This window comes from Gymnodraco acuticeps, unplaced genomic scaffold (assembly GCF_902827175.1).
Source record: "Gymnodraco acuticeps unplaced genomic scaffold, fGymAcu1.1, whole genome shotgun sequence".
In the NCBI taxonomy this organism is placed as follows: domain Eukaryota; kingdom Metazoa; phylum Chordata; class Actinopteri; order Perciformes; family Bathydraconidae; genus Gymnodraco; species Gymnodraco acuticeps.
Window position 1 is genome coordinate 7,071,291 of NW_022991154.1, and position 22,607 is coordinate 7,093,897.

The window sequence follows — 22,607 nt, forward strand, 5'->3', positions numbered from 1 at the left end:
AGGCAGACATCTGATATAAGTACTAAAGCCCCGTAACACAGTGTAAGCAATAGGTAGAAGATGCACTGGATGAATCTGCCTGTCTGGTCCTCCATTTCAAACTGTTTCAAACAATAACACATCAAAACAGCAGCGGCTCAAAAACATCTGTCTGACGTCTCATGATACCATAAAGCACACTCCCTCAAACTCAACACTTCCCTCCCTTGACTCACAAACGGCTCAGAAATGAAATTCTCTCTCTGTTAACATGATCTTAGGTCAGAGTGTTGATAATAAATTAACTGGAAAAGGTTACTAAGGGTGACTGCTGATGGCAAATCTTAATAATAAGACCACATTTGACCTCATCATTCACATAATATCACATATGGCCGGGTGGTGCGGTAATATCCCGTGACAGAGTCCCTCATATCAAACATCCGGAGGTTTAGGAACATGACTTCATGCAAAAATGTGAAATCATGAGTCACAGCGATGACTTCACATTAAAAAAACAAGCAATCGGTGCAGAAACTAATACTGATAGGGGTGGCTCGATTTATGTATTTTGAAAAGTATGTTCATTTAAATTTTGAACGTATTTCCATATGGGGAAAGATCAACATCAATGCGCTCTCTTCTTCTTCCATTAACTGCTCAGTCACCACAAACCCATCATCTTCTCTCCTTGTCAAAGCAGGGATTAACTGTCAAAATGCACTTCAGACCTTCCCCCAGTGCCGCATTTTATATTTGTTTCACATAGCAACACAACTGATACGCATTCATACACCTGGCCACCATACACAAGGCTCAGCGTCCACAAATGCTGAGCAAAAATGATTCATTTGGTCTCTTTTCAGTGTTAATACCGAATATTTGATCAGCCAGATAAAAGCTTATCTTAAAAAAAAAATAGAACGTGCAGAGCTGCAGGAACAGAAAAGGGTGGAGGGAAAATCCTGAGTGACACCCAAACACATCTAGGCCAATATCTTTCAGTAAGGCTCTATGCAGTATAATTGAGATATTATCCAGGTAGGCTTAATATGTTTCAGAATGACCTAACCCTAACCCTAATCCTTCAATACTTGAAGTAGTAGTACAATATAGGGAATCAATTGATCCTTTAAGTGGTGAATTCAGTTTAGGACATGAAGTACCCAGCATGTAACACTTATTTATCACATATATAAGCAGCCTGTAATGCAATAAGCATACTCGTAAATTAGACTGCTGTTTGACACATGAGAACGTCTTAACAATGGTACGTGAATTGGACCAAAACATTCATTTGATAATTAAAACACCGTCATGGTCCTTTAAGAAGGGGGTGCCAACATTGCAGAGCTGAGCATGTCGTTTAAGCTACAACCAACATAAATGCATATATATTTCAATGAGGTTTTGAATGTACTACGCAGCCCATATAGTTGGTGGTAGCCTTTGTTAATTGCCCTGAGCGTGTGCAGATAACACAGTGACATAGTGCATGCCTTACTTCACTACTCACCACATCTTTCCCTGCTCCCCGGCTCTCCTGGTGCTCCATGTTACAGAGTTTTCTCTTGTTTGTATGTTCTGTCCTCTTCATCCCTTACTGAAATGTAAATATACTCCTTGTGTGTGTTGGGTGGCTTTGCCCCGGTTGACAGCCCGTGTTGTGTGTCCTCTCGATAACGTCAGCCAGTTAGCAGGCTAGCAACGTGTCAACGCGGCTGCGGTCGACTTCAGTGACACCTCGCTGCCAAGATGAACTTCATCTCTCGATGATGCAGTTTGTTGAGTTATGAGTCCACTCAAGATGAGTTTGTTCCAGCCAGCCAGCCATTCCTGGTCAGTAGCCAGTCCTGCGGCTGAGGCTAGCTAACTAAGGAGCCTAGTTGCACTTTTGGTGCCGAGTGCACATCTGGAAAATCCGTTATGACAAGCTGTCAATCAACCTTGAAGCACCAGCCGCTACTTTATCCTTGAGGACCGTAAAAAGGACAGTTTATGTTCGTTCACAAGGACAGTTCATAATTAGCGGTGTAAAAAATATCCATGCTGGGCTGTCGTCTCCGGCAACAGTTTTGTCCAACACAACTTGTTAGTTAGTGAGTTAGTTAGTTAGCAGGGGCTGATGCTAAGCTAGCTTCGTGCTGCTTGACTAGCAGAGCGGCTAGCCCGGCTGCCTGCTAACGTTTACCTGCACAGACACACCGGGACACCCATGACAGGTCCGTCTGCACTCCTAACGGACGGGGCACTGGAGGATTTCCACCAGGGTTGTATCCGTCTAGACGGTTTATCCGACAGTGAATGTCATTTTCAGATATTGTTCCATCATCAGATAACAAAAAAATGCTAAGCTGAGTTAGACACCGGGTAGAGCTCTGTGTTGAACTGCAGGCACGGCACGGTTCAGGTTGTTTCCTGACTCTGACACGGTCAATGTGGTGTCAAGCTAGCTAGAAAGAGATCAACTTCCGGTTACAATTTTACCAACATAAAAGCATAAATAATTATAAATATTTTTAAAAAACTGTTGCGTTAAAATATGATGTACTTCTAGGTGCCCTATGGAGCGTTGTTGCTACAGTTTATTGCAACAACAAAAAAATGTTATTCTTACAAATACATGTAATTGTTATTTTTAACAATATCCCTGATGCCATGATAACCCAGACTTAAGTGTGATTTGAAATAATGTATAGCAAGATATATTATTTCACACCGACATTTTTAATCTACAATTTACAGCACATTATATCCATTTATATATCAACATTCTAGTATGGGATGTGGTGTACAAGGTCTTTACCTTTTTACCTTAGTTTTTTTATATAAAATGTCGACAAACTCATCACATTTTAGGAATTAGCGTCAAATAAATACACATAGAATCCATTGTATTAAAGTTAATCAGATCTATTTCGTTTAATATTAAATGTCTGTGTGTGTGTGTGTGTGTGTGTGTGTTGGTGTGTGTGTGTGTGTGTGTGTGTGTGTGTGTGTGTGTGTGTGTGTGTGTGTGTGTGTGTGTGTGTGTGTGTGTGGTGTGTGTGTGTGTGTGTGTGGTGTGTGTGTGTGTGTGTGTGTGTGTGTGTGTGTGTGTGTGTGTGTGTGTGTGTGTGTGTGTGTGTGTGTGTGTGTGTGTGTGTGTGTGTGTGTGTGTGTGTGTGTGTGTGTGTGGCTCTGCTGCCACCTGCTGAAAGAACTGCTGTGCCATATTAACCTTCTATATGATTATTTGTAATTTTACAAAGACCTCAGTTTTATTTCTATACAGAATACAATATTGTGTGGACTTCCACATATTTAAAATAAAATGTCATAAATGTATAATAGACTAAAGACTATACTTATGCTGCTTTGTGCTTGAGGGTCTGTATTATTTAAGAGAAACAAAACAAAAGAAGCGAGATAATTGTTTCAGAAAACAAACAAGACAAATGTTGTTTTTCCCTTTTTATTAAAAAGGTTATTCTTTTTTTTAACCCGAAAAACACTTTTAAGAAAAGAAACATGCATAAAAATACAGATGGTCTTTGTCGAACAATGACAAAACAGCTTGCATTGATGTTCGCACTCCCTTTAATATGTACATCCATGAGATGTAGTTCCTCAAACCACATAGACACTGAATTTGACCTTCTGTTGAAATTTCACAAAAAATCACTATACTGTACGTAATTCATTTAAACCTGATTTGACAACATACAAGTTGTTGACTTTGGTTTATAATATTGCTTCATAAATATCTCACTTTTATGTTGTGACTTTGCATTGTTTCCACACCGTTTATAAAACTCTGATTCATGTTACTTTAAAAATTGGTGGGCCATTTGTTTTTGATTGTCATAAAACTGGACATTTTCATCATATCTTTTTTGTTTTTTTAACAACTCAGCTTCAAAGCGAAAACAGATGACATGGCACTTTAATATCCAGGGCTAAAACATCAACAAAAAGTGACCACAAAGGTTATTATTGCACAGTAACCCAAAAAATTGCATATTTCAGTAAAAGTATCAGAGGGCAGTGAAGCCACAGTTCATGCACAAAAAGAAACAGCTAACCTTTTATACAGAGAAATCAAGACAAATAATAATAAGGAGTCAGTGTAAAACAACCAATTTCATAAAATATTATTTGCACAGTGAGCATAACAAATCCTCAGAAGTCTTGAACAAGATAACAAACTTGAATGTATCCCTTGTGGATTGTTTTTTTGTTGTTAATTGATTGTGGTCTCGAGGGAAATTTAAACAAAGAGATGCACACATTTAGCAAAAATAAGAAAAAAAACACCACAATTATGTATTTATTTAAAAAGAAAAAGTGTGGTCCATTTTTCTGGTTACAAAAATGAAATGTCATCTCTTTTGGACCGTCATTTATTTTATCCGTAACTAAAGGCATCAAACAAACCGATGAGCAGCTTGATGACACCCTGGTACATTTGCTTGTTTTTATTAACACTGGTTATTAAGATGCTTCACAATACAGCAGCTTCATCAGAAGGCTTTCACTGCACGAAAAACTGGGTTGGACCCAAATGCGTTTTAATTATCTGAAGAGAACAGATTCCATATTCAACAGTAATACTCTGGAGATTGAATACGATGAGCAAAACATCTGAAATTGGTGTTTTTTTGTGAGTAAATGCATGAGAACACCATCTACCAGCTATTTGACCAAACTATCTACTGGTAGTTCTACTAGAAGTAGTAGTAGTAGTTGGCCATTTTCTGACAATTTTTGTACAATTAGAACAGAACAAAAACATTATTACCGTACCGTCAGAGAGTATGGCTTTGATTCCACAAGCTGCTCAAACCACATGCAACTATTCTACACACTAACTACAACACAAGCCCGACAGAGGCTCTGTGGAAGCACTTTGCTGTTTGGTTTCGGGTTTTTTAAAAGCCCCTTTCCTGCTGGCATCATGTGTATTTTTGTTTCTTGAATCCCTGCTGAAGTACGTGGCTGAAGTTGGCTTCTGATTGGGAGCTTCTGATGTATGACTTACTGAAGAATGTTCTGTGTATATGATTGTCATGATTGTCAAACATTACATTTTAGGGGAAAATGTATAAAAACATCCCTTGTTTCACATGAATGTACCTATTCTTGATTGTTTTTGAGAACTTAATCACTGTTTTAAATGTGGTTTAAAATGTGATCAACATTGATGTTATCTGTGAAAATGAGCCTAATCAGAAGCCATGAATAATAAACCAACTCCAGCCAAACTGGTCTCATATAAACAAATCACACTTCAGTCATGTCCTCACCAATAAAAATACAATCATTCACAAACTATCATGAACCATCTACTGACACACTCAGAGAGATGTCACTCAACTGAAATGTTTCTCCAACCAATGAGAGAGACAGGATTTCCAGCATTTTCTGATTGAACAATGAGAAAATGATGAGGAGCTTCAGGGCTGATGCACTACAAGAAGGCTGCCTGCGGGGGGCGCTGGTGGACAGCAGAGGAGGAAGAGGAGGAGGAGGAGGAAGTCCCAGGCCTCATGACACCCCAACCAGGAGAGAAGGCAAGCTCACAGAAGCCTCCTGTTTTCTCACCTTGAAACACAAAGGATCAGTGTTAAGGTATTTTTTGTATGACTTTTTAGTGTCTGGGAAGAAGAATATTTCATAAAACGTTCCATTAATTATTCATTAGTAACCTTAAAGGTGGGGTAGGTAATCTTGGAGAAACCAGCTCGAGTGCGCTAGAATTTGAAAATACACAACCGGAAAAAATCTGCCACTTCCTTATGGCGTTATATTTGTGCCTCTATCCTGAGCACGCAATGAAACATGTTGAGCATAGAAAATGCTATTGAGCGCGCACTTGAACATTTTTGAGCACAGAGAAATATATTTTCTCTCATAAAACTCCTGCTCCGTGCGCAAGCAGACCGCTGCACGCGCTCTCTCTCCCCCGCTCGCTCGACCTCTCCAGCCTGTGCGCGCTCAGTTTTGCCTGAGCTCGCTCAAGTTGTCACAGCCAGTGTTGCCAACTCCCAGGAAAGTAGCTATTGGCTGTCCGGGAAGTCGCCAGAAGTCGCTAAATGACGTCATCGCCTAATTTGCATATCATGTAATGGCGGCTGTAGGAGAGAGCATGGTAGAGGGGAGTACACAAAACGTTCCCAACCCTTCAAGGATCAAATTCTGGACTTCTCCAAGAAAGCATCATGATGTTTAGCTTGTCACAGAGATGTTTAGCTTGTCACAGAGATGTTTAGCTTGTCACAGAGAGACACACACACAGTGGACGAGGTGATTGAGTGACTGAGGCTGTGTGAGTCAAAGCAAAGCAAAGGCAGTTATTTATTATAGTGTGAAAGTGAGTGAAGAAACATTTACATTTTACATTTAAATCCCGCTCAAAACCAGGACGGCTTGGCAGTTGGCGCATGCGCAATTCATTTGCAGTCTCGACGCGGGGGAGTGTGGTTGTCTCCTCTCTGCTCTGACTGCAGCAGCAGCTCTGCTGCGGCCAGGCAACTGTCAGTCTGAGCGCCTGTGAGTACTATGGGAGGGAGGCGGGGCTCACGGCAGCACCCGCGGCTCGTTAACTGCAGAACAATGTGAGTCTCCAAACACCAGAAAAGTCCCTAATAACACCATTATAAATCGTTAGATTAGTCGTTAGTCGCTTTTGACACAAATAAGTAGCCGGAGGGTTTGGAAAGCCGCCAAATGTAACGAGAAAATCGCCAAGTTGGCAACACTGGTCACAGCGTTACAAATGTGCCACAAAACCAACCAATCGGAGGACTCGAGAAGGTCAATTCTGATTGGCTGGTCGTCTCCAATCATATCTTCTATCTGAGATGAGAGAGGGATTTTCGGTTGCCATCAGGCTGTTGACGTTCTTATTACACATCCATCGTTGACATTTACAGGACATGACAGAATCAAATGAAGAGAATAGCACGCCACAGTGTCAGGTGAGTTATACATTTTTAGTTTTCTGATATCACGTTATTGTTTGCAATGCCTGAGTTTGCTAGCCGGCAACATAGCTATAGGGGTAGTTTAAGCAAACCGCTAACAAACCGTAGCCTACATGTACATAAACCCTTCTGAGGTATTGATTACTTGCTGTAAGCATTAGAGGTGGCAGAATGACAAAACATGTTTCTCTCTCTATCACAATGTTGGGTTGACCAGAACCTGGACCAACTTCTGTTTCCTGTTCTACAATGGGCATATAGCTTGCGTTAATTTTCAACCGGACAGATGAGGCTAGGATACCGGATAAAGTTAGCAACACACGTTAACCATGAACAGCCTATTAATCCGTTCTCTTAATGTTATTTCTTCCAACGTTGTGGAATTAGAGAAAAGGGGCTTCTTAACGTGCTTTTATCCGGGGTGGAGGGAGTTACATATTAGTTAAATATAACATTGGGGCGTGTGATTGTAGTGGGTGGAGGTGGTGAAATGAGGATATCCATTTTGGAGTTCAAGCTAGTATAATATAGTTAACGAACGTTACACAATAATAAGGAAGAGAGCTATTTGTGTGATACATCGCTATTGATATGGATTTAGAGTGGATATTTGAGACTTCTAAACAGTAAACAAAAACGTAACTTATGGGTGAGTGTTTTTAGCAGAGCCATATAATGTCCTTGTGATTCTGTTGATTATTACCTGTCTGTATTATGTTGCAGCTCAGCTGATTTTGGATTGATGGCAAAGGGAGAGGGACTTAAGTGAGAGTGAAAACACAAGGTAAGTTTAAAATAGGTCAGCAATTTCCCATCCTATAGGTTGCCGTATCTAACCCTTTCTCCTGTCTTTGTCTCCCTCTTTCAGCACAAGAACCCCACGGGGATTCAATGGAGCCTGAAGACCTGCAATGAGACCCTCACCCTGCACCTGAGTCTCAACTCCCAGAGTTTAGCAAGCCTCTCCCTGTTCTTTATTTTTGATTAAACAGACGTTAAGCTTCCCAATGGTGTGGTCTTCATTTTGAGACAAATATGATTACCTCACATATTTAGTTGCTGTTGTTGTCTTTTGTGATGGTTAAATTGTTCCTGCTGACTTGAGCCAGACATTCTTTCCTCCTCTCTCTGTCAGTGGGGAAACTTTAATGTGTACTCCTTTCTCTGAGCGCTTGGAGCATCCCCCGGCAGCACAGCAAACCATGGGGGAGACGATATGCCAGGACAACACAGAGGAAAAGGCACAGACAAACCGCATGATATGCTATTCAATGTTTATTGAATTCCATTTATTTACAATGGATGTTACTAAAACAACATATTTAACATCATCATCATGCTGCTGCTAGTGTTTTGACTCATTGTGCTGTCAGTTGACAATCATTGATAGGCACCTGTGGGTCTCCTGTCCTTTCTGAAAGTCATAAAGATTACATTAGTACTTTAGATTACTTGTGTCCTCAATTACCATGGGATTACTGAAACCACCATGAATTGTAGAAATGTATCTAATCAGAATTTTTAAACCTTCCTTCCCTCCCTCTAAATATATCAATAAACATTAGGATGTGATGCTCCTGACTACCATACAGGTTTAATAATATTTGTTTTAAAGAATTCAAAGCAACAGCAACAGGCTCTAACCAAGGCAACGTTAGCCTAACATGTATGTTAACAGGTAAAATAGCTGTTCACACTATGTATATTTTCTACTTTCTACGTTGTAATGCTATGTTATTTCTATTTAAGATGTTTACATTTTCGATTGTTTAATTATAGTCTTTTAACTGTCTAATGTACAATGCCTCCTTGTCTTTTGCTGCTGCAGCGTAAACATTTCCCCAATTGGTATCAATAAAGTAGCCTACTTCTTATTTTATCTTAATCCTCAAATATTAGCACATTTTACTTAAAAAAAACAAAACACATTGATGTAACTACATACACATATCGATATGTTGTATACATATTGCAAATCAAAACTTTTATTGACCACTAATTACCAAAAATTGCAATTCTATCCTGTTATCGTGATTCAAATGGCCCCCCACAAACTTTCGGGAACTTTCTGAGTCTCTCTGAACCACGTGATGATCAAGCATTTTGGACTTCCGCAGTCGCAACTCTGGACCAGCCAATCAGAATTGACCTTCTCGAGTTCTCCGATTGGTTGGTTTTGTGGCACATTTGTAACGCTGTGATAACTTGAGCGAGCGCAGGCAAAGCTGAGCGCGCAAAGGCTGGAGAGGTCGAGCGAGCGGGGGGGAGAGAGCGCGTGCAGCGGTCTGCTTGCGCACGGAGCAGGAGTTTGCTCAATGCTCAATCGCATTTTCTATGCTCAACATGTTTCATTGCGTGCTCAGGATAGAGGCACAAATATAACGGCATATTTCCTTACAGAGCCCCTCCTCCAACACACACGAATGTGCACATGACCAATGAGGGCACGAGATAAGTTTGTGCACAGATGGAAGGCTGACAGGCAGGTAGGCCATCCAGTTATTTTAGCCGGGCCGGCTAAAATGATTGGTCGTGCTTTTTACAGCACTACGGCTTCCACAGATGATGTTTTTTTATGAATTTTTTGTCAAAGCACTTAAGATATTCATTGCTATCGGGATGTTAAGAGCATTCCATGGAATATAACAAAAAGTGTATCTCGAGCCGGTTTCTCAAACTTACCCCACCTTTAATGTATTTCAAATTAATAATGTTTAGTATAAATCAAATATGCATTAGGGGACAGTGAACAGAACACAGTAACACCAGGAAGCCATACCTTTACAAGGCCATTGGTGTGAGGAAGAGGAGAAGGTAGGGAAAGAATTGGGGACAGAGGAGAAGGAGGGTGAAAAGGAGAAGGAGGAGGGGTAGAAAGAGGAAGAGGCACGCCGAAGGGAGGAAATCCTGAGCTCATTCTTCTGAGGAGACTCAGCAGGAGTCAGAAGGAAGAGAAAGAGCAGGAGGGCGGTGAGAGGGCGTTACAGTGACAGGAGGGATTTTCACTTGAACTTATCCACTTGTGATTATCTCAGTTATTTCCACCTGCTAAACGTTTATTACAATGAATTGACATGAGGAAACTCACCTGTAAGTTTGTCTTTGCTTTTCGCAACACGTCATGTGTTCTCGACACTGTAAAATAAACACAAAGAGCAACTGCAAGTCATCACTTGTACATGTGTAAGTCAAACGTTATGATTTCAAATGGGCAGAAACACCCAACACAGGTTTAGTGAATTCCACAGCTGCTCTGGGACTGCAAGATGAAGAATCAAGAACAAAGACGCAGGAGGGAAAAGGAGAGGGCTGGATTAAGAAGACACTGAAAAAGACTCAAATGCTGACGAAACATAATTGTTGTATCTTTTAAAAACATTGTTTTGTTGGATTATTGGATCAAGCATTTAAGGATCTGCTGTGAATAAGAGATCTAACAGCTCTGTACAATAAAACAAAAATGTATAGGCCTACCATCAAAGTACAATTCCAGGTGTATTCATTTGTTTTATCTATTACAAAGATTAACAATATGCTTTATTGTTTTATATTATCTGCTAGAAAGAGTGAGGACATGAGTGACTCACGTTGGTTGACTATAAAGTGCTCCATGCTATCTTTGGTGAGGTCGGAGCTCTTCACTCTCTCCACGGCGTCCTTGAGAGCCTGCTCCTGATCTGAGAGCTTCAGACGGAGAGAGGCCACCTCCTCCCTCAGAGACTGATCCTGTAAACACACACACACACACACACACACACACACACACACACACACACACACACACACACACACACACACAGGGATAGTGTTACATGACTGTCCACATATTCTGGTACATCAAATCCATATATCTTTTTAGAAAGCTATCTAGTTTATGAACTCGCATTTTCCAAATTATTTTTTGTTCACTATTCATAAAGAACCAGTGTTAGTCAACCATTACTATCTTGAGTAACCGGGTCATGGTTTTTGTAGATAGTAGGGGTGTAGCGGTATACGTACCCGTACCGAAACTATACGGGCCCTTTGGTTCGGTAGTGGTACACAAGTGTACCGAACGAATATAACGTTAAACATAAAAAATTGAGAACGTGAACAACTTTTTGGAAGTAATCTCAGGTGTTGGGTCGCAGCATTCAGAGTAATTTGCTCGGTGCCCGGTTTGGGAAAATGTTGGTTTCGCAGTTACGTACAAGGATGACGAACAAAGACAGGTGGACCGAACCAAAGCTGTTTGTCGGCATTGTTCAACTAACATTGGTTACGCGGCTGGCAATACATCAAACTTGCACACTCATTTGAAAAGGCATCACCCCGAACGTGAATATCACCGGTACCAAAAGAAAAAAGACTGAAGTGCAAACCCAACTCCCACTAGCATTTAAGCCTCCACCACTCGCAAAAAGTTCAGACCGAGCCAAAGCTATTACAAACGCCAAATATCCTTATGTTGCCATGTTAGCAAAGCGCTACCTGGCTGTATCTGCTACCTCTGTCCCTAGCGAGAGGATGTTCTCAGGAGACATTGTTAGTGCCAGCAGATCTGCCCTTTCGGCAAGTAATGTGGACAAGTTAATTTTTCTTTAAAAAAACATGAAAATACAATGACAAGCAAGTCCTAATGTCAAACTGGCTGCTTAGGTGCTAGTACAGTACAGTTCAAATACAGATTATTTCAGTTCATCGAAATGCTGCACCTTAATGTTTATTTTATTATATTTTGTATTTATTTGAGTGAATATTCACAGTTTAATAATAATTAAAAACCCAAAACTAATAGTTTATGTTTTGTGAGTAGCCTACTAGTACAGTAAAGTTCAAATACAGATTATTTCATTTCATCGAAATGCTGCACCTTAAAGTTCATTTTATTATATTTTGTATTTATTTGAGAGAATACATTATTCACAGTTTAATAATAATTTAAAAAAAACTAAAAATATTTAATTTTTTGTGATGATTGTTTCTGCTGTACCGAAAACGTACCGAACTGAACCGTGACCTAAAAACCGAGGTACGTACCGAACCGAAATGTTTTTGAACCGTTACACCCCTAGTAGAGATAGACATCGTTTTTTAATTATTCAAAATATATTTGATGGGCTTTGAGCAGAACAGGCTGAGTGCCATCTGTTTCCATTACATCCGGGATGGGACAAACATGTCTACGGCTGATATCTATAGCACTCGCCAACTCATACCTTAAGTCTCCAGTGGTTTAGCTTTTAGCTCCTAGAACAACACCCTACTGCATTGCAATATCAGGAAGTGTTTTTCTACAAATAATGATGAATAAATGAACAACTCTGAGTTCACTGGCAGGAGATAAAAGGGAATCAAAGAAGTATTTTGAAACTACTCTGCTCTCCACTCTTTTACATCACACTTTTTGATTTTTCACTAGAAGGTGTTTGTTCCGACCTGTTTGGTTTCCTGCTGGTTCGGCAGCACTGCTCTCCAGAACATCCTCAGCAGAGAGTCGGCCTCATCCAGGATCTGCCGGAGGGTTTTAGTGTCAGACAGCATCTTCCTGACAGAGCCTGAGTCTGAAGGCTGAGACACACACACACACACACCACAAGATGTTAATAACAAGTCTAGGACTACAGTCATTTCTCAGCTTTTTTTGTTGTATATATTTAAAAAAAATGTAGTCTAGAAACACAAACAATGGTTCAAGTGGAAATGTTGTTGTCATGACTTATTGCCATCTCAACCATTGGCCAAACACAAGTCTGCAGCCTTTTAGAAGCCTCAATAATCATACAATAAAATATATTGTGTATATGAATAAACTAATTAATATGTATATATTAATCTATAGTTGTTGCCTCCTGTCTCTCTCACCTGAAGTAGGCTGAACTCCTGGGGAGTGCTCCGGGAATAAAGACCCGTCTCCATCTTGCGGAGGAGAGCGCTGCCCTCCAGGATCTGCTGTTGAAGAGCCTTGAAGTCATCAACATGGCCTACTGCATGGCGGCCATGACGGTGTGCGAATGATCCATCGGGGGCTTGGCCCTGCAGGGTTGAGGCTGCAGGGAGGAAAAAACAGAGAATTAGGAATAGGGGCAGGAGGGAGACTTTCATTAGTAAAAATAATTGTTGAGAGTTTCTCACCTTGATCAGCTGATCCACTTTCTGCTGATTGTTTCTGTGCAGAATGTAAAGGAGAGGCTGGACTGTCAAGTCCAGTGTCTCTCACAGGAGGAGAGGGAACATTTTCTGTGAAGGAAGATTTCCATCAGTACTGTCTGCTTCTTTATACAGTATACCTTTCTTAGCTGCTGAACTCCAGATTAACTTCACGAGGCCATGTTGTGCGTTATATGTCAATAGTCTACAAAGGCTTAAATCCCAAAGTTCCCATACTGCCTGAAATGCCCCAATTGGACTCCTTTGTTTACTTCCATAACGTAGTGACATCAATATGTAACACTCCTGTTTATTTTTGGCTAGCGTTCCGATACATTGTACGTGATAGGCTAAGGGGCGGGACATTTCTGAGCCTCTGACAAATCACAAAAGAGCCGACCAGCTAACCAATCAGAACAGACTGGGCTCTGGTTTCAGACAGAGGGTGAAAATAGGTGCTGCAGCACAGGCAGTATGAGAAAAATAAAGAGCTTTTTGAACATTAAAGCATGGAAACATGTCACAGTTACAGTAGATGCACAAAGTACAAATATGAACCTGAAAATTACGATAATATGTCCCCTTTAATTCAAGTATTCAGATGTTCTCTTTATCTCTTTGAAATACAGGTACTGACCGTTGAAGAGCTGTCTCCTGGATCGAGGCTGTGCGCCCATCTGTATGTGGAGCTGCTGCTCCAGCTGAACGTGCAGCTCGTTGGGGTCAAAGGTTGCAGAGCTGTGTCCAAGTTTGGCATTGTCACTGGCCTGACCTGCTTGGAAAACACAGTAACACAGATGAGTTAAGATTATTTTAGGAAATATTTTTAGATATTCTTAGGTGTCGTACAAAAAAACGTCTTACCTGCGGGTGTGTTGGTGATGACCCCACACACTCTGTGGTACACCTGCAGCTCACATTGCAGAGAGTGGACCAGACTGCGGCTCTCACACAGCTGCTGCTGGAGGACGCTCACCTCGTGCTGGAGTCTGAGAAAACACACACACAAGAACATTTTATATGAAGAAACACAGTCACTAGAACAACTATATTTTTGAGAATCCTAATAAACATGTCATTACTTAACACCTTTGCCAAGTTGTAAACTGGTCATCACTCTGCACATGGTCACACACCTGTTGATGGCTTCCTGGTTCTTCTGTCTGTCCTGTTTCAGTTGTGCAATCTCTTTGCTGCTAGCTTCAGCTTCGGCTTGCAGCTTCTGGCTTTGCTCCGCCCACTGTTCAGCCTCTAGCTCAACCTCCTTCAAACGCTCCGCCTCCTTGCTGCTCTCTGCAGGGGACAAAGGACATTGCAACATGTTACTAAACAGCTTAGTTCAATACTCAATGCTGATTGGTCAATTTAAAACATTCTGCTCTACTCACTAGCAGACCGCTGCTTAGGATAGCAGAACGGGGCTAAGTGCATTCATATCAATCCGCAGAAAGAAGTCCGGTCAATGTAATGTCACATGGGCCAAAAAAAAACAGATAACACACTGGAAATACTTTTATAATATTCATTTTTAGATTTGTGGAGAGTATGAAACTTTGGATTAATGAGGATTTTAAGATACGTTGCTACCAGCGCAGTTCCAGCCGTTGGTAGGCCTACACAGCGGATCAGACCATTTGTTTCTTAGCGGTAGCAATACAATAATTTTTAAATCAATAAAATCATTTTTAAATCAATATTGTGAGTAAAGTTAGTGGTGCTATAAGCTGGATAATGACCGCCCTGTCATCTTTTTCATTAATGACCGCCTCGCTGAACATTATCACTAACGTATCACACTGAACAGAGCCAAAACGTACTCGTTCTATTAACTTCTGTCTGGTTGCAGGCACAACAGCTCTTGATCTGCTAAATAAAACTTGGTGGCTTTCTACGCTTTTGGGCTGGCTAGTATAGATGTGACAGTACCTCTGGTGGCCTGCTTCAGCTGGTTCTGCAGACTGACGTTCTCCTCCTTCAGAAGTCTCATCTCACTGGAGAGCTGGCCGACAGAGTCCAGGCCCTGGATGTAGATGTTGGTAGGAGCACCTGGAGGGGACACAGAGAGGATAAGCATGGACTGTAATGTTTACATAGGAGAAATAAGGAGCAGGAAATGGAAATGCTCAAGGAAAGTACATAAAAACTGTACTTAAGTAGGCTACAATAAACCTACTTTAGTACATTTCCTCAGTAACTTTCACTACATGGTAACATGCTAACAAACTACAGGTTTTTTTATAATAGATTTGTATTACATCTCTATACTGAAAGTATTTCCAGGCTGTCCTTATTATCCTGTCCTTCCAGATTACATATCATTTGTATGCCTTCTAACAAATCAACAGATTTTTTAAGAGAATAACTATGTGTGTTACCTTTCTCCGTGTTGGTGCGGGACAGCCGCTCCTCCAGCTGCTGCCGGAGGCGGTCGTTGGTCTGGATGGAGTCCTCCAGTCTCTGCCTCAGACTCCGGATCTCTCTCAGGTGCTCCTTCATCATCAGGTCCGATCCTACAACACAAACAAAAGTATAACTTAGGGAGGCTTTAGTCAAAATGCACTTCTAGAAATACTTAACTGGCCTTCAAACATGGATAAAGCTAATAAACACAAGTACTATATGACCCGTTACTGTGAGGTATGCAGGAAGTGTTGGACTTTATTGATGGTATCACAAGAAGCAATTGTACTTTATTATTTAAAGAAATCTGTAATAATGTTAAAAAGAAAAGCAGAGTTCTGGGACTAATGTGACTATTGTAACACAGATTTAGAGGTGTTCAAAAATACTTTATGCTATATTAACCATGAGTGTGCAACTAACTCCATCCTTACGGTAAGTTGTTTATCTGGCCTTTTTTTATTTGTTGAAAAAATTGCTCTTATCTGAGCCACTATTCCAATGTCATTTTTAACTTAATAATTGTAATCTCATACAGTAAACATGTTTTCTTGTCAAATTTGTATTACTATTTTTTTATATGGTGCAACACAAAGAACACATGTTAGTTATTAGAGTTTTCAACTAGTTCAATGCGAGTCATTTTGAAAAGGTTAAACTGAGTATCTACCTGTGTGGCTGGTGCCTGACTGGTACCCTGATGATCCTGAAGAAAGGTCAGCTCCGAGTCTCACCGGACGGGCACCATAGCTCATATCCCACAATGCAGTGCTCTCGAGCAGACTGGCTCCAGCTTGCATTGCTGAGTTGGCATCCAGACTGCTGCTGAAAGGAGAGGGCTGGTATCCGTGGAAGGAGTGAGGCAGGAAGGGGTCCGGCTGCTGGTGGGCGAATGGGAAGCCATGAAGAGGTTTGGAAGTGGGAGTGGAATACCCTGAAGAACAGGAAAAAGTAACATGAAGTGAATAAGCAATTCTAAATCTCACATACAATCTAAAATCAGTTATTAAATAAAAGGAACACTGCAAAAAAACCTGGGAGGGGAACAAAGACACTTGTTAGTAAAGAGAAAGGGCTGGCGAGACACAAAGAGAGCGAAAGGCTGAAAGGGAAATTATTTATTTTGTCACAGTAAAATTAAATCACTATGGTTTGGTGTCTCTAGTCTAAAGGCTCTATACAATCCTAGCAAATCCTTTTCAGGCTAAATGTTTGTATATAGGAACCCATATTGTTAGGAGAAAGACGGTACAGTGTCTTAAAGACACATGCAAAGAAGAAAGGCAAAGAAAAGAAAACATGTGTATCTACATGTGTGTGTGTGTGTGTGTGTGTGTGTGTGTGTGTGTGTGTGTGTGTGTGTGTGTGTGTGTGTGTGTCTACATATAGTGATAGTTTGCTCGTTTATACTTTCTGGATGTTGAAACATGTTTGTATTGAGCAGGATCACATGTAACAATAATGAGGTGTTGTTCTGCTCCATTATTCGAGGAAAGAACATTAATCCTCCATTCCAGACACTGTTGATCAGTCTCAATTTAATTAAATAAAGCTACTGTGTAAAGAACTTCTAACTGTGGCGCCTTCCAGTGGTCCTATCTCAAAATGACAGCACAATCTCAGACTCATTCCTTCAAATACAGGCCCATTAGTTAACAATCATATAAAGTTACAACACAATATACAGGAATGATAGGCTATAACTTAAAGTTAGCTAGACAGGATCCTCTTTCCATTAAGTTTCTTTTTTTACTGGCATTTTCTGTTTTCTTCTGGCTGTTAAAATTGTGTTAAAACTCTCTGAAAGTTACATTTTTAAAGTGGAAGAGCTATGGAACACATTCGATTTAGTATGTTAGCTTGATAATCTTCATCTTTACAATAAGTGCAGAATAAATGTTACTATTCCTCAAATGTGTTTTTTTTTTACCAGTAATTGTTTGAATTTGCGCCATTTCAATTATCTGTCTGGTTATTGAACCACAATTAGTTTATACTAAATGTGTTAATGCACTCAATACATAAACTCATGCATATACAGTCTGAGTGACGCACTGTCATTGCCTCCAAGCTGCATTTGTAACATCTGCAGCTCCTGATGCACCTCAGCCAGAGAGAAACCAACCCCGCGGGTACGCGGGGTTGCAGGGTGGGGATGGAAGGGCAAAGGTGCCCTCTGGGTGGTGGAGGAGGGGGGAGGGTGGGAGAGGATAGAGGTGAAGACTGAAGCTGGAACTGGGAGTAGAAGAAGAATTTAAAAGAATGGAAGAAACAGGTGAGGGAAGTAGAAAGCAGAAGAGTAAAGGTGTGATAATGCAGCAGAACACTCATTAGCCCCTTCCTACCTGTCTGACTCAGCATATCTGCAGGTTTGTGTGGCGAGCTGGGGCAATGCATGCTGGGACAGCTGAGGAAGGACGGGGCTCTGTGGGATGAGGTGACGGATGGCGGGACGGACGAATGGTGTGACACGGCGCCACTGTGAGAGTGGCAATCTGGAAATTAAAAGAGTCTGCTGTCACCAGAGAACATGATGGATGGAACAGAAAACAAGTGTGTGTGTGTGTTTCCTGTTAAATCATCACATTTTATCTGGACATTTCTGTTATGTGTTATGAATAAGGAGGAGTGCAGAGGTTATGTGACAATTGTCAACAGCTGGGTTCAGATGTATGAGGAAGGTAAAATCTGTATATATTTTATTGTTAATAAATCCAAGGCAGCCTTTGTATTGGATACATGAAAACAATAAATGTATAAACTACGGACTTAATGTAAATAGATCCAAAGTAGGCCAGTATTAACTTAAAGTATAATTAATTATTGTTTTCCTAATAATAAGATAATTTCATAAAACATGTATGTACATGTATTATTATTATTATGATATCATTATTATTTAAAAATATATATTGTTGTATTATTAGAAATAGTAGTAGTAGTAGAAGTAGAAGTAGTAGTAGTGGCTTGCATTTATTTACGGTATGGAATTAATATTATAAATTATTGTTGTCTATTGTTTCTTGCATCATTGAAAATAGCAACCAGCATAACAAACAGTGAGTGTATTTAAAAATAGGTATTTTGTGTCTTCAGTAGTAACTAATGAACTTGGATCTGAGAAACAGAGAGGAAGTCAGAAAGTATTGAGGGACAGACTAAACAGGTCTGGTTCTGTTTCTGGTATTTGTTGACTATTTGTTGACAATTTCTTAATTAATTGTATCAATTTTCTCTCCACTTGTACATATACAATTTGGGTTCTGTAAGGGAAATTTCTGTAGCAATGGAAAGTCAGGACTCAGAGAGACACGAGGAGAGTTGGAGCTTTGATGTCAAACATTGGTGGTTTATTACAAGTATCGGCCGGAGAATTTCACATCACAAGTCACAGCAGCCAGAGGTTCTGACTGCACGGGTGGGTTGCCACATCAATTCTGGCACGCCTCTCTCCTGCTAGACCTTTTAACTAGTTTACAGAGAGTTAATCAACATATTGGGGGAGATAATCTAAACAGCTGGGCCCACTGAATCACTTGCGTTTGACCCTTAATGGCCTTGAAGCCAGCGTTCTCCCCCATAAACCATTTGTGACCGAGCAGGGCCGGCCCTTGGCATAGGCAGTATAGGCGAATGCTAAGGGCGCATCAATCAATGAGGGGCGCCGGAAAAAAAAGTTAGAAATTAAAAAAATATATTTTTTTTTTATTTCACAACAACACAATTTCCCGATTTTGGATCAACAAAGTACATCTTATTATCTTATACTAACAGAACTACGCCTATATTGCGTACAGCGTCCATAAACTATGGCGCAGCCCCCCCCCCCCAAATCGAGTTGAACCGCCGCAGCCCCAGTAAAAACCAGAGGTTTATGTGAAATAGTTCTTTTTTTGAAATAATTTTTTTAGTGTGCAATGATAGGTTTTAATTTTGTATTTGTGTTAATTTAAAATAAATCAAACTCCCAAAAAACGTATACAGCTTTTATTAACATTGGAATTTACTGTGTAGATCTTCATCTATTCTCTTATAGTATAAAATACTATATGACAGTAAAAAAAAGTTGTTATTAATAAACAAGAATACAGTTTAAAAGGGGAATGATTTGTAAAATATCCATAAATAAAAAGAAAATCTGCTTCCAGTTCTGTTTCATATGGGTGTTGAGAGATGTATCCATATATCTCTTAATGTTGCTCTCAAAGTGCACCAGATTGATGTTTTTAACTTCAATATTAAAAAACAAAAATCTTTCCGGGGGTGCATGCCCCCGGACCCCCCAAGAGGAGGTTAGGTCCACCCCCCACTTGAATCATGTTCACATGGATAGGATACTAAATACATTTGCACACATCTTGTGTCCATATATTTCTGTTTTGGTGGTCATGCCACAACCGTGCATGCATGCGCGAGTCATAGTGAGTGTCTGCATTTTGGGGGGGGGGGCGCCAGCTAAAATCTTGCCAAGGGCAGCAAATTGGTCAGGGCCGGCCCTGTGACCGAGAGTTGACCGGTCATAAAACTGAGAATATCCACATATAAGTGCAGCAGCACATTCCTTAAAGGAGATAACAGAGTCAGGGTTGGTTATAAACGTCAACAGGCAATAAAGTTAAATATCTTAGGAGTAAGGAAGAATTATTCTCTGACAGGTTCTACATGTTTTCGGCAGTAGTATACAAATATACATTAAGCTGGATCATGGTTGTAATGTTATTACCTGTGCTGACTCTGGTACCAGTCCGTGTTTCCTTCTGACCGAGCTCGCTGGCAGCGTCCATATCCGAGCAGAGGTCCAGGTCCTCGTGTGTGGATCCATGTTCGTCAGACACATAGGAGATGCGATCTGATTGGTCGGTGGTGTCGGAGAGGGCGTGGTTGCTGTTTGGTGTGTCGGAGCGATGGGGCTGATGATGGTGCTGGTGCTGGTTTAGTTTGGTGCGGAGAGACTCGATGACCTTATCCTTCTGCTGCAACTCCTTACTAAGCCTGAACACACAAACAAACACATACATTATTAATATGTGTTTCAGTTATCATTAAGGTCAATCCATTTACTTTATTCCAGACCGCAAGTGCTTATACATTTAGTGCAACCCACACCATACCCATACAGCCCTGAGAGGCTAGTTAAACTTTTTTTTAAAGATTCTGCTTATCTATTTTCAAAGTCTGAATTGAATAGTATCTATAATAATAATATAATAATAATAATAAATAATCTTTCTGAATTCTTATAAAAATGTATATTTTTTCCCTCTGTAAAAGGGTCGCAGGAAAACCACAAAGTTATCTTTTTATAAATCTGTGAAACAGGTAGGAAAAAATGTGTATCAGTTATCTTTTTATGCTTGTTTTCCAATACTTATTATGGCTACAAGAGACTAAAGAACACCGCTACCTCACATTCAAATAAGGATTAAAATAATATTCAATCCTGCAAAAACAATTTTTTTACCTGCCAAACCTGTTTTTCACCTGTTTCCACAGATGAAAATAAATTACTTCAAAAAATGATCCTGGTAAACCTTGTGTACCTGTTATTAAGAGGTCATAAACATGGGGAAGTAAACAATTTAGATCAGATATAAAACACTAACAGATTTTCTTTTCTCTAATTTGTATCTCAGGGCTTCCGTATAAACGTCCCCAAACCAGTTCATTTAAAGTGGACCTATCATGCTATATTTTAATAATATATTGTAGGGCCATACCTATATAAAACATGTCTGTGAAGTTTTTTTTTCAAAATACCAAACAGATCATGCATTTTAGCCATGCCTCATTTCGCTCTATTTGCTGTATTCCAGCCCTGTCTTCACAAGGGCTGATTCTGTGGCAAATGAGCTGCAGCTGACCACGCCCCCCTGCAAAGGAGGGGGGCGAGGCACGAGCGTCATGTTACCATACCATGCCACGGCAACCTCTCATTCCCCTGATAGGTGGAGAGTTGCCCATATAGGCGGAGCTCCCCGTTTCTGTCAGAACAATTTCAAATCTGTATCAGTCTGTATCAGCTCCGTTGCAGCCCCGTTTTTAGAGATTTGGGTATGGAGGAAAAGAGAGAGGGTTGTGTTTTCTGACACTTGGTGAGTTCCCTGACACACCGGGGACACATATTCATGTATAAAAGACGTACGAAAAGTGCATTTTGCATGATAGGTCCCCTTTAAGGTTTTAGGTTTCCCTTCCTTGACCATCAGGATAAATCTGGGTGGGGAACGTGACAGAGCAGCTTTGACCCCTTCCATATTAATATCCTTAATACCCATCTGCTCTATAGGAGATGTTCGGAGGAAAAGACTTAGGATGTAAGCTTCCAGGAGTTAATGAGTGCGACTGTTTGAGTTTGATCAAAGCTTTCTTGTCAAATTATGTTTGGCCCTTTATGATACCTACAACAACTCCATGCTGCAGAAACTCATTGTATGCACACTTCAAATACTAATACATAACTGCCATCTGTTTAAGATGATGGCTTAATGGTTTAATGGAAGGGTGGATTGATCAGCAAAGATTAAATAGATTGAATATCATCTCATTTTACCCAATAAATAAATAAAGAACATAAAGTGATTGATACAACAATATTTAAAGGTCATCTATTAAGCAAAATCCACTTTTTCATGTATTTTATACATCAACATGTGTCACCTTTGTATGAAGAGATTCAGAAAGTTTCAGGAAAAAAGATTCTCTCTCTTTTTGTCCTGATCCATTTATATAAAAACCTCTCTGAAAATTAGTTGATCAGATTTTGGCCCCTTTGTGATGTCACAATGTGTTTTGGCTTGTGTAACCATTAGCCAATCACCAACCAAGGTAACCCCCGCCCGTCTTATCACCTGAATCTCCTCCTAGAGCACCATTGTGTTTCTTCAAACCAAACATCTCACTGGGTCGTGGGGAGTGGCAGTTCATTTGCATTTAGAGCTACAGATACAGAATCAGCACTTTTCTGAATCAGGGGGTATGGTAGGGGTGGAGGAAATAATCGATACAGCATCGCGATACCTTGCGTGGCGATATTGTATCAATACACGGACGCCAAGTATTGATATTTTATTATATAAACAATTCATATTGCAAATCCAAATTGGCTTGGAAAGCTACAATCAAATTCTGAGC

At 40.3% G+C, this 22,607-nt stretch overlaps 2 protein-coding genes across 2 annotated transcripts in view; both read right to left on the reverse strand.

Annotated features, from left to right (window-relative positions):
• The window catches only part of mast2 (microtubule associated serine/threonine kinase 2), a 218,071-nt gene extending 215,671 nt beyond the window's left edge, over positions 1-2,400 (reverse strand). The window contains 1 exon segment of the mRNA XM_034237473.1: positions 1,496-2,400. Within this exon segment, the coding sequence (XP_034093364.1) occupies positions 1,496-1,576 (81 nt within the window). The 5' untranslated portion in view covers positions 1,577-2,400.
• A 1,017-nt stretch (positions 2,401-3,417) lies between these two features.
• The window catches only part of pde4dip (phosphodiesterase 4D interacting protein), a 59,868-nt gene continuing 40,678 nt past the window's right edge, over positions 3,418-22,607 (reverse strand). Inside the window, 16 exon segments of the mRNA XM_034237312.1 lie at positions 3,418-5,562; positions 9,724-9,865; positions 10,033-10,079; positions 10,532-10,670; positions 12,366-12,497; positions 12,792-12,976; positions 13,062-13,166; positions 13,714-13,848; positions 13,941-14,065; positions 14,213-14,369; positions 15,003-15,122; positions 15,452-15,586; positions 16,147-16,410; positions 17,532-17,711; positions 17,822-17,971; positions 20,200-20,468. Of these exon segments, the coding sequence (XP_034093203.1) occupies positions 5,429-5,562; positions 9,724-9,865; positions 10,033-10,079; positions 10,532-10,670; positions 12,366-12,497; positions 12,792-12,976; positions 13,062-13,166; positions 13,714-13,848; positions 13,941-14,065; positions 14,213-14,369; positions 15,003-15,122; positions 15,452-15,586; positions 16,147-16,410; positions 17,532-17,711; positions 17,822-17,971; positions 20,200-20,468 (2,419 nt within the window). The 3' untranslated portion in view covers positions 3,418-5,428.